The sequence below is a fragment of the Empidonax traillii genome, unplaced genomic scaffold (assembly GCF_003031625.1).
Source record: "Empidonax traillii isolate 1590-97213 ecotype Southwest subspecies unplaced genomic scaffold, ASM303162v1 scaffold413:size1348891, whole genome shotgun sequence".
Classification (NCBI taxonomy): Eukaryota; Metazoa; Chordata; class Aves; order Passeriformes; family Tyrannidae; genus Empidonax; species Empidonax traillii.
This window is the reverse complement of record NW_020955606.1, coordinates 1,279,617-1,291,347: the sequence shown is the minus strand read 5'-3', so window position 1 is coordinate 1,291,347 and position 11,731 is coordinate 1,279,617. Positions and strand designations below refer to the sequence as shown.

At 53.1% G+C, this 11,731-nt stretch overlaps 1 protein-coding gene across 2 annotated transcripts in view; it reads right to left on the bottom strand.

Moving 5' to 3' along the window:
* Nucleotides 1-947: 947 nt before the first annotated feature.
* CPNE2 (copine 2) overlaps nucleotides 948-11,731 on the bottom strand; it is a 43,877-nt gene continuing 33,093 nt past the window's right edge. For both annotated transcript variants that reach the window (XM_027893958.1, XM_027893957.1), the window contains exons 11-16: nucleotides 11,078-11,211; nucleotides 10,329-10,383; nucleotides 7,024-7,075; nucleotides 5,621-5,754; nucleotides 2,377-2,613; nucleotides 948-1,543 (exon numbers count right to left, since the gene is read on the bottom strand). In XM_027893958.1, coding sequence (XP_027749759.1) covers nucleotides 1,436-1,543; nucleotides 2,377-2,613; nucleotides 5,621-5,754; nucleotides 7,024-7,075; nucleotides 10,329-10,383; nucleotides 11,078-11,211 — 720 coding nt within the window. In that variant the 3' untranslated portion in view covers nucleotides 948-1,435. The remainder of the gene's footprint in view (nucleotides 1,544-2,376; nucleotides 2,614-5,620; nucleotides 5,755-7,023; nucleotides 7,076-10,328; nucleotides 10,384-11,077; nucleotides 11,212-11,731) is intronic.

The following is an 11,731-nucleotide window of genomic DNA, read 5'->3' as shown; positions in this document are numbered from 1 at the left end:
ACACACCACCACAAACCCAGTAATTTTTCCAAAGCCACAGACTTCGATCTGGAAGCTGAGCCGGATTCAGCATCATTTTAAAAAAGCCACTCCTCAAGGGCTGCTTGTCCCTTTGGAGAAGGGTGGTGTTGGGTGTTTGTTTTCCCTTGGAAGGCCTTTCTGCAAGGCAGAGGTTTCAGGAAGCAGTCCCACCTCTCCCAAGGGATGGAGTCTCACCCTGCTTGGAGCCGACTCGGGGCCGCACCGTCAGCTTTGAGCTGGTGCTGTGGGACTGCCCGGGGCAGTCTGTGCTGGTGCCTGGGGGGCAGCAGTGACAGCCACACTTTCTGGTGGTGGCTGGTGGCAGAGAGCACAGCCAGTAGCACGTTTGTGTGTGTGTGTGTGTGTGTGCAAGGGCTGCAGGCTCCACACGGGGACACAACCTCCCACCTGAAGCGCTTCCTCTGCTGGGGAGAAGGGATGTCACATCTACTCGAGTTTGGAGTACGGCTGGTGATCCCTGCCAGACGTTCAACAGCATGTTCAGCCTCAAAAGACCTTAATCTAGTTAAGAACAGCAGAAAGCAGCAATTAGCACTGAAGATAGCACGTTGCTGATGAGCAGCTCAAAGGAGCTGCTGGAGAGCCGGATTTCATTACCCGGCCCAGGCAGGAGGGAGCTTTTGTTGCTCAGACTCGGCAAAATTTCTAGAGATGAGGCAACAGCGAACCATGAAACTTCCTTTACTGGTTCATTGTGGGTTCACCAGCGTTTTCCCAAGCACACATGGGCGTGCACTCACCAGGCCCCTGCCCTTCCTGGGACATCCACATTCAGTAAATCCCCCCAGAAACACAGAGCAGAGTGAGCGACTGAGGGACCACAACAGGCCATTTGGGGTGACTCCCAAACACCCAGCACTGCTGACCACATTAAGCCGCTCCCAGACCTTCCCATCTAGGAGACCTTTTGTTTTAAATGTCCAAGTTTCTTTATTAACCTGAGTATAACAAATGTAACAAGTACACAGTATAAAAATGAACACAGAGCCTGACGGATGTACAGGTACAACACAAATACATGAACTATACAACGACCAGTTCATTGAATGATAATAATATATTAAGCATTTCATTGCTTGGAAAAAGCAAGTTTTTTGATCATAAAAATCGACTCCTGTTCCACTGAAATTTTACAAAGTACATTCAATACTGAAAAGTGACTCAACGGAGCAGGACCGAGGCCTGGCCTGGCTGCTTAGTGTTACCTGGGGCCAAGACTGTACAAAAACGAATCCAGACGCTTCGCTGGGATGAGTGTTAAGAACTTAGCAATTAAATTAAGAAGTACAAAGTGTTTCAGGGAGGGTATTCTTCTCTTAAGAGCATGTGGAATGCGCTTCCAGTAGGACCAACAGGCTTCGGCGACATGCAGAGGGAGTGGCCCGGCCCGGCTCTACGCAGGCTCCGAGTTGATGGGTGGCAGGTTTTGGTGCTTGAAGTACTGCACGACTTGCTGGGGCAGCTCTGCCAGCACAGCTTTGGCCAGGGTCTCCTTGGGGACCTGCGGGCCAGAGGGAACCAACACCAGCGTTAGAACAGCCGTGGGGGACCGACCAAGCAAACGTGGCTGGGTTGTCCCCAACTCCAGATTGAATACTCCCTAGAGTCTGCTGGCAGCCAGCGTTTTATACACCTGGGATTGTTAAATTCTGTATTACACTTTCCCTACAGGAGGTAATTCACTGGTAGGGAGGAATAAAACATTCTGGGTAGGTCAGAAAAACCAGGTGTGAGTAACAGGAGGTGGGACAGAAAGACGCCAATTAATTGGAAAAAAGGGGGGAGACAAGCACAGGCTGATTTTCCACGTCCTTGGGCAATCCCGTGCCAGCAACAGTGTCCCACCCAGGGCTGGCTCCTGGCGGGTCACAATGGGCCATCCCACAGAGGGGACATGTGCATGGCCAGTCCTGGCATTGCCCCTTCCTACAGGGACCAGGGGGGTGCAGGGCATCACAGATTAAGCCCTTGGTGTGTGGCACATCACAGGTGATGGATGAGGCCTGAAGGGGACCATGGTGAGAGGGATGTGAGCCCAGTGCTGCCCCAGCTTGCTGTGGGAACCCAGACCCTGTTAAGATTCACTTGATTTTGCTCCCACCTGCCTGACAGTGACAGGAGGTGGAGGACCGGGTGGGGATGCTGCAGTGGAGCCCAACCACAGAGATGCAGAGCACTGATTCCATTTACGTGGGCAATGACAGAGCATCACTGAGGGATGGTAAGACAGGCAGGTACCTCTTGCCTCTACGGGGGTTGTTCCACTCCCAGGGTCATTTCCAGGCTTGACACCCCCTTTCTCCCTGCGATCCCCTCCCCGCCGCCCACACTCACGTTGCGGAAATTCCGGAAGGGCACGAACTGGACGATGTCACGCACGGCCTCCTCGCCCGTGTAGGAGTGCAGCAGCCGGCTGTCCCCGTCCAGGAACTCCATGGCAGCGAAGTCAGCGTTGCCCACCCCCACGATGATGATGGACATGGGCAGCTTGGACGCCTGCACCACGGCGTGCCTCGTCTCGTCCATGTCGCTGATCACCCCGTCCGTGATGATGAGGAGGATGAAGTATTGCTGGTGGTGGGTGGGGAAAAGGGTAGAGGGTCAGACCCAGCGGGATGCCAGAGCCTGCATGCTCCACGTGCTGAGGGGTGGCAGGTCCCCTGGGTATTTGGGAGCAAGGCTTATCACTTCTCAGGACAGCTGGCACCACCCCCTTAAGCAGAACCCACAAATCCAGGTGCTCCTATTACTCTTGATTTTTGAAAGATCACAAAAACCAACAAACCAACTCCCCCCCCCAAAAAAAAAAATATTTCTCAGATTTACTGCAATTAATGATGGGAAAAAAACCCCAACCTTGAGCCTGTGCAGTGCTTCAGTGTGAGGGCCAGGAGGAGTTTGGGGCTGGGAAATGAGCCCAGCTGGAAGATGAAATCTCCCCCTGACTGCACACAGTGGGGTGTGTTTTGGGGTACTCCCCATCAATGTGTCCCTGCATCTCCTGTATTCCAGTGCCAGGCTGTGGGGTGGGGAGGGCTGTCCCATGCTCAGGGTTTGTCCCACTCCTGTGCAAAGCCATGGATACTGGAGGCACTGAGGGGGGTGCAGAGGGTACCAGCAAGATGGAGGGATGACAGATCAGCAGCATCGGAACCCACTCCCCTTCCCTTGGGAAAAGGAGGGCACCAGGGCCAGTCCTGCAGAGCTGGGGAAGGATGGACCATCCTGCTGGACTCAGCTCAGCAAATGTGGAGCGTGTGGACCCCCAAAATTCCCATCTCCTCCGTCTCCAGGGAAAGTAATGGCTCAATTTTGGCACATTACACAGCCTGCGTGTGCTGGAGGAATGACGAAAACAAGCACTTAAGCACATTAAAGCCCTTTGTTCCTCTCCCCATTCTTTCCATTTCCTCTGAAAACCACTAGCACAGCCATCCTGGAAAAGCAAAAAAGGGAGCACTGCCCTAAGCCTGTTTTTTTGGTCTTCCTCCAGCCCACATCTCCTCAGACCTTGCCTAAGCTTCGTTTCCTCCTGATGCTCTCCAGTGCTAAATTCCAAGTACAGACAAGGCTGGGTCAATCTTAATCACAACCCCAGGACATGGGTGAGGAGTTTTTCCCAAGCCAGGGCAGCAGTCAGCCCCTTCCCCACCCCAGCCCCTTTTGATGCCTTAACTCTGCCTGCAGAGCACTGCCCAGGGTTTCATTTTCCCCTAAATCTGAACTTTTCAGAGCAAAAGGTAGGTCTGAAGAGCGGGACCCCAAAATCTGGAGGACCAGACTAAACTTCAGGAGAGGACCTGCACTTGGAAGAAGGACTGGGACCTGACTCTGTCTGGGAACCAGCACGTGAGGAAGAGTAAAACCTGGAGGGGAGCAGCTGATAATGAGGAAGACTTTGATTCTCCCCTTCCTCCCCTTGCCTCTGTACCAGAAATATAGGAAGAGCTATTTTCCTTTGTTCCCCTTTTTTTTTTTTTTTTCTTCTCTGTGAAATCCTTAACAGGATCAGAGAAAAATGCTGGAAAGTATGCAGGAAAAGGGGCAGGAGGGGGAGGGCAGAGCTCATCAAATGTTTATCACAACACGTTTCAGAGGTCAAATGGAGTAAGAGCTGCTGCTGTGGATCAGCCTCAAAGCCCGGGGGCTGTGTTGGGGTGATGAGCATCAGAGATGCAGCAGGAGAGCTTTGGGGGGAGATTCCCTGAGGAGGGACGGCAGTTTTGGTGGTGTCAGTAAGTGGCACCTCTGGGCTCGCAGCACCCAGCCAGGGTGGCACCTCTGCCGAGCCACAGCCGGAGCTGTTGGAGCACAGGGTGACCCCACAACTGAGTCCTGCCAAGCTGGGGTGCCCATTGGCACACCAGCCTGGCACCACCTTCCTCCTCTCCCCTCTTTCTGTGGTTAAAATGGCCGATCCCTGAATCCACGTGGGCTCTGGGGATGATTCCTGATCATTTGCTAACGATATCAGCAATTAGGCTCAGGCGGGTGAGCAGGACTTGAAGGGATTAGGCAGCACCGAACAGCATGAAGTGAGAAAAGGGGCGGGTTTGATGCAAGGACCCTGCTGGAAAGGTGTGTTTTAATTCCCCAAAGCTTATTAATCCTTCCCCAGGAGTCAAATCGTGTAATCCCTCTGTTCCTCCCCCAGCCCCGACACATTTTAGTCTCCCATCCCTTAAGAGCCGAGCACTCTGGTGTTTGTGATCTTTGTTGCCATGGGAAAACTACAAGGTTTTTTTTTTTGGTTTTGTTTGAAATGTTGGGAGCAAGAGGAGGGCAGGCCCAGGCAGCCACCAGAGGTGTCGGTAGCAGGGGTGGCTTTGATGCCACCAGTCAAACATGGGATGGAAGAGAAGATCCCGAGGCAGCGAGATCCCTCATTAATAACGCTTTGTGCTGCCAAAAAAAAAAAGAAAAAAAAGCCTGAGCTAAGCCAGCCTTGCCTCTGACTGCACTATTAGTGCCCATTATTTAAAATCTCCCTTGATTAAACTATTAGTGCCAGTAGAGGGGTGCAATTTGCATATGATTAGCGCCTCTGCTCAGTGCAGAGCCCGTGGGCTCTCCCTCCCCCACTGCCAGCGAGAGGGGAAATCGAAAAAATGAGGAGCGACCTGGATTTGTGCAGAATTGAACCAAATTCAGTATTTCCTTGTGCCTGGACCTGGGAAGAGCAACAGCACTGACAGCAAGCCTAGGAAAGGTCCCCCCTGGGGAAGAGGCTTTGGGTGTGATCCTGCTTTGCTCCAGGTAGGGATCAGGGACGCTTCGACCCCAACATCTCTTCCCACGTACGTGCTGATGGCCACGCTGAGCAGTTTTGGCCAGCAAAACCCAGGGGTCAGATCTGCCATCCTCCCTGGGCAGGCTGCTGCCTCAGGGGCCCAAGGGAGCTCCGTCTTGCAGACTTCAGATGCTCCTCACACCCCTGAGAGGACACCCCGGTCACCACTGGACCCCACGGCTGCAGCCCACGGTGGAGGGGAAGATGTGAAATCCAGCCCAGGCTTTGCATTCCCCCTGCCCAAAGCCGTCAGGATTCCCAGCCCACCCTGGAATCTTACGGACTTACGGATGCAGTTTCCTGCTGGGTGGCTTGAGCTGCGAATCGGGCCACGTGGTTGATGATGGGGGAGAAGTTGGTGGGTCCGTAGAAGCGGATGTGGGGCAGGCAGGCCGAGTACGCTTGGACAATGCCCTCCACACCTGCAGGGAAAGCAGAGGAGCCAGGCATTACAATGCATCCATCACAGCACCACAGCAAGGAATCATTATCTCGTGCTGAACTTGGATCTATTTCCCTCCTTCTCCCCTGCTCAGTCCCCCCCGCCATCAACTCATGCAGCTCCACTTTAGTCATTTTGTGGTGGGTTCTCAGACCTCCTGGGATAGGGGAGCCCTTGTAGTGCCCACAGTCAATGAAAGCATTCCTTGGATTCTTAAAAAAAATCTCAGAATCAACCAAAGAGGAGGAGCAAAAAGAAAAGCAACTCCTGGTCCGTGAACATAACCAAAAAAATCCCAAAAAACAGACATAAAAAAATCCCTAAAACAACAGAGAGAAACAAAACAATCCTAGAAGCACCCTATGAATTCCCAAACTTCTGTCACAGCAGAACAGGGTAGACGGCTGGTCTCCCAGAAGGATGTATGGGGGTGTGATCCAAAAATGACCAATTCCACAATTAATCAGCTGATCACCAGTGGTTTGGGAAGGACCTGTCACTAATAAGAGCTGCAGGATGGTGGCTTCTGCACCCCATAATGCCTGCAATACATCAGATCCAGCTGGATGCTTTGTAGCTGCTGGAGAGGGACTGAATGAAGCAGAGGCAACAGAAAAGCAGACATTCACAGACAGCTTTCATGAACCACCCAGCAAGGTTTGGAGGCCCATCTTGCTGGGGCAAGACGACTTTTGGGGTCCACGGCAGCCCTTCTCACCCAGGATTTGAGCAGTCCTTCAGCCACCACAGTGAGCAGCTCTCAGCTGCTTAAATGAAGTGCTGAGTCTGAATTCCCCATCTGCTAAACAGGCCCTGTGTTTCTTGCAGCCTTGCTGGAGGAGCAGACGGCTGGTAGGACACACCAGACATCGGAGCGCAGGCGGATTTTACACCGTCTGAATCCAGTTGCATTTTACCCTGGGCCTTCCTACACACCCCCCCCAAATTTTCTCTGCTTTCCTCTGAGTGTGCCATTAGTTTGTGCTCTGCTTTGCTGTTCATGTCTGTCTCTGAGCAGACCTTGAAACATCCCCCAAAATCACAGAATCGTGGAAATGGTCAGAGATCCTCTGGTTCCAACCACTCTGCCCCAGGCAGTGATGCCACCCACTAGATCAGGTTGCTCAGGGCCCCATGCAACCCAGCCTCGAACACTTTCAGGGATAAAGATGCTAATGAAGAAATGCAGAGGAAGGACAGAAGGCACTGAAGGCATCTAAGGAGTCCTACAGACCTGGTAGATGCTCACCTGAACAGAACGGGTTCCTGGGATTGAAGTTAATGGCAAACTCATGGGACACCTGAGGAGAAGAAAAGACCCAAATTAACTTGGATGGCCAGAGCAGTGCAGGCCATTCACTGTCAGGGAACTGCTGGTTTAGGCCTGATGTTTTGAGCACCAAAGGTGATGATTTGAGCTTCCAGGCCGCCAGCTTGAGGGGCTCCGGGACAAAAAGCTCCCACCCTGTTGGTGCCAGAGTTACAAAACAAGGATATTGTCTCCCTCTTGGAAGGGTGGAGGTTTTCTGAGCTTTTCAGCATGGGAATCGCTCCGGGACACGCGTGGTCACAACGCTGGCACGACGACTGCCCTCTGAAGCGCCGGCTGAAGCAAAAGTCCTCCCGGGGCCGCAAACCCGACGCGCGTGCCAGCCTGATTCAGACTTTCCAAATTACACCGGGCATTGTGTCGAAAGCAGCAGAAGCTATTTTTGCAAGAGGGCTGTGAGGGGTGGGAAACTGCAACCAAACAAAAGTAAAGCCGACCAGAAGCCCTTCCCCGTGCTGCGAAGCCGCTGTGCCGCCGGACCGGCGAACTGCTCAGGTCTCTCCGTTCCCGTTGAGCACGAACCAGTGACGCCCACAGGCACCAGGCTGGAGGCAGTCTGAGGTGCCTGACTGTGCTTTGCATACACCTTTTCTCGTAGAAGCCTCAATTTTGGGCAATACACTCCAATTCAATTGATTTGCAGTTGTAACGGGCTCGCTTCCTTTTTTTTTTTTTCTTTGCAAAATGTTCAAAATTCTGCCGCACGAGTATTTATAGACAAGGCAGGCAGAAATATTTCCATGTGTGTGCATGGCAAAAGAGGAGTTTCTCTTTCTTTTAAGCAAATGGTTTGAAGCTGTATTCCTCACTGTCTACAGAGCAGACCCCCTACGTGCACAAGTGTTGAAAAACCTCCTCTGGAGTTTTTATGGCATATATATATTTATATTCGCTAAAAAAAAAAAAAAATCGACAAGGGGGCTTCAAAATAACAAAATGGAAAAAAAAATAAAAAGGGATCTTATTTCCTATTCAGCTCTTACTTTGAAAACAGTTTCTGCAGAGTCCAGTTATGTGTACATGGAACACCTCCAGGTATCACACTCGCAGGGAGAAACTCTTTCAAACCACCCCAAAGGGTAATAAAACCAACCCCACAGAGGGTTCTCTGCCATCTCCCCAAGGAATCACACTCTTGCTGTGACTCAGTTTCCCAATATATATATAATAAAGGCAAAAGGGTGGAAAGCCTGGGGGGTTGCACATCAGTGGAGCCCCCCAGCTTCCTGTGGCTGACCCCATCCCCCAAACCCAGCTGACCGGTGGGGCTCCCACACGAAGCATCCCCCTCTCCACTGCCGCCTTGCCTTTACTCATCCCCCAGAAACCACGACCCATCTGCTCCCCTCTCCTGTTCCCTCCTGGGAAGCCACTCGAGGCTCTCCGCAGAGCTGTTACACGGCAAGATGTTCCCTGACATTTCCAACGAGACTTTTGTGTGCAAAACACCTCGCTCCGACGGGCGCCTGGGAAGCGTTGGGGGAGCCATGGCAACAAGGAGCACAAAGCAACCCTCTACCACCGCTCCTGTCTCCTGACAATCTTCGCTCGGGCCTGGGTGTCCCTGCTGTCCGCCCGCCCTCACACAGGGCACGGGTGTTCATGGATAACTCCTGCTTTCACTTCGAAATTGTGGCCAAAAAGTCTTTAATGAGTGAGCAGGGCTGGGGGAGGGATGAAGGCCCAGGCTGGGGTGGTGTGGGGTGATGCACTGGGGATGGCCCCACTGCTGACGTGACACAACTGAGGGGAAGCTCTCGGTGTTGGGGTGGGTGACCTTTAGCCACGCTGGGAGGGAGAAGCTGCTCCCCACTGGGGTTTAAACATCATTCCAGGGGAAAACAAAGGTGTTTTTTCCAGTAAGATTTGCAGAGTATCTACAGGCCCATGGGAAGTTGCAGGAGGCAGCCACAGGGCCCCAGCCCCCAGCCAGCATCCTGAACCCAGTACTGGCCTCCAGCCTTGCTGGAAGGGCCCTTTCCAGCCCAGCAATGCCCTTCCCACGGGCACTGCCCTGCACACATGGACAGCAGAACAGGATGCTTGCCATGACAATTCCTCCACTCCCCAGCAGCCCCAGCTGCTGTACCCTTTCCATCCCCCCTGCATTTTCCATTCCTATTCTTCTCCTCAAGTAATAAATCCCTGGCAGCAGCTGGCTCTTGGGACCTCAGAAGCTGCCTACCTAGATTTTCCCACCAAAAGCGGTGAAGTGACAGACCGGAGACATTTGCTGGCCAAGGAGGATGAATCAGCTCCAAAGTGCACACGGAGGGATCTCCTCCTGTGGTTGGCAAACAGCGAGAGCTCCCGCTTGAGTCACATGAATTTTGGCTGCCGGGAGGGCAGAGAAAAGCACAAAGCCGGAGCGGGCAGGACATCCCCAGCCACAGGGGCTGGCAGGGATGAGCTTCCCAGCCCCGTTCCCAGCTGCTCGTGACTTACGTGCCCCGCTGCGCTCAGTCCAGGGAACAGCTCCCCTCCCAGGGAACACAAAGGGCTCACTGAGATTCAACCCCAGCCTGAAGCTGGGAACGCCTCAAAACCAGCGAGCAGAAAGAAAAAGCACACGAAGGGCGTGAGCAACGAGCAGCCAAAAGGCCCAGGCAGTAATTAACGATGGTGGTGTCCTGGCACATTGTCTCGGCCGTGAGAAGATGTTCCCCATCCGGCAGCCAGGCTGTGGGAGCAGCTCTATACCCTGCCCTCTGGATGAGCAGAAGGCTCAGCTCAGCCCCTGCAGGACCAGGGTGCCTTTAACCAACCTCTCCAGCATCTAATCCCAACCAGAGATCGGGGTGGAATTTTGGGAAAGCTTCTCTGCTCCAGTCCTTGCAGGCTCTGCCTGTGCAACATCTCATCGAGGCTCCCCGGCTCCCAACCCCCCTCCCAGACTCTGCTGCCGTCTGACACATTCATCCAGGGGCCTTTTCCCTTCCCCAGAACTGTTCCTGCCTCCTGCCAGGAAAATGAATCAACGCCTGGCTCTGCCCGTTAATGCCAGGGAGCTGCTGCTTTCATGCCAGCACAGGAGGGAGGACCCGGCTGCCCGTGCCCCATCCTTGCCTTGCTGCCCACCCACACCACCACATCTCACCCCTCTCTGGCTGAGATCCCACATCCACCCATTCTCCCTCTGCCCAACAGCCAAATCCCAGCAGCTCCTGCCCAGGCAATGTAAAGACAATCCCACCCCAAACACACAGGTGGCCACAACATTTTACCTTCCAGTCCGGCGGGAGTTGGGCACCGAATCCCAGAGCAGGAAACATCTTGTCTCTAGAGAGAAGGAGGAAAACATATGGCTCTATTGACACACATGGAGCAGGCTTGCACAGCTTCTCCCAAAACATACAGTGCCTTTAAAAATCATGGGAGCTGAACAGAGAGAAAAGATATTCCCCATTGGCTTTTGATCTTCAGAGAAAAAAAAAGAGTCCAGCTTTGCTCTGTTTCCCACAGGGATCAGGAGCATTCTCTTGCCCAAACACCCAAGTCTTTTGTAGTTTTGTAACCCTGGAGGATTTTTAAAAATCAACTATCCATTTTGGACACAAAAAGCCATCGCAGCAAGAGGAACAGATTTCTGTTTTGTTTTCTCTACTGATGTCTGAGATTATGTTTTCCTGATATTTTCTCCACCCCTCAGGGTGCCTGAGGAACGAGGCAGCCTGGGGCCACAGCTCTGATGGTAAACACAAGTGAACTGAGGGCATCTGCCAGCTGCTCCCAGTAGAGGATGCTCCACCTCTGCTAATGCTCCTTCCTCTCCACCGAGGCACTGGGGAGAGGAGAAAGCCTGTCCCGACCCTCTCCTGCATCCCAACGTGTAAGGCAGATAATACTTTTAAAGTATTATTTAGCCCTGGCTTTGCAGATGGGAGGTCAAGGCAGATGCATCCCAGCAGCCCCTCGGGGAGCCAGGGAAACATCCCCAAAACAGGGGTGGGAGGCAGGAGGGCACGGTGCTTACGAGTCATAGTCCTGGATGATCTGGCCGACAGCCCAGATAGCCGACAGGTACTCGTTCGTCCCCAGGGGGTTGATGTAGTGCAAAGAGGAGGGTTCTTGTGGGTTCCCATTGGAAGCTGTGAAGTCAATCCCAACCTGGGGGACAGGAGAGAAACACAGAACCGTCCTCTGTTAGTAGGCACCATCACAGACCTGACCACTGAGCCTCCATTGCCTCTGAGGCCCACACACAGTTCTGTCAAAACCCAAACCTCAAACTTCTGAAAAAAGTTTAACAAAACCCATCTCTCCCCTACAAAAAGCTGATTAAATACTACATTAGGCAGCCACTCACTCTTACATATCTATTTTTCATCAGGAAGCATCACATCGAGTGTCCTGAAGCAGTCCCTGCTCCTGGAACGAGCCACCACCCGCCCCCTCCAGCTCAGGGCTCTCGCTGCCCATCTCCCAGGTACACTGGGGCTGAGTAGCCCCACGGACACCAAGGCAGCCAGGGCCACCTGGGTATTTGGATCTCAAGGTCTTTGACCAAAGAACCACAACCCTGAGCAGAACCTTTCCCTGCAGCAGAAAGATCTGCTCCTCTCCAGGCTTCCCCGGGGACCAAACACACGCTGAGCTCTCAGGGGACTCTGTCAGCAAGGCACTCATT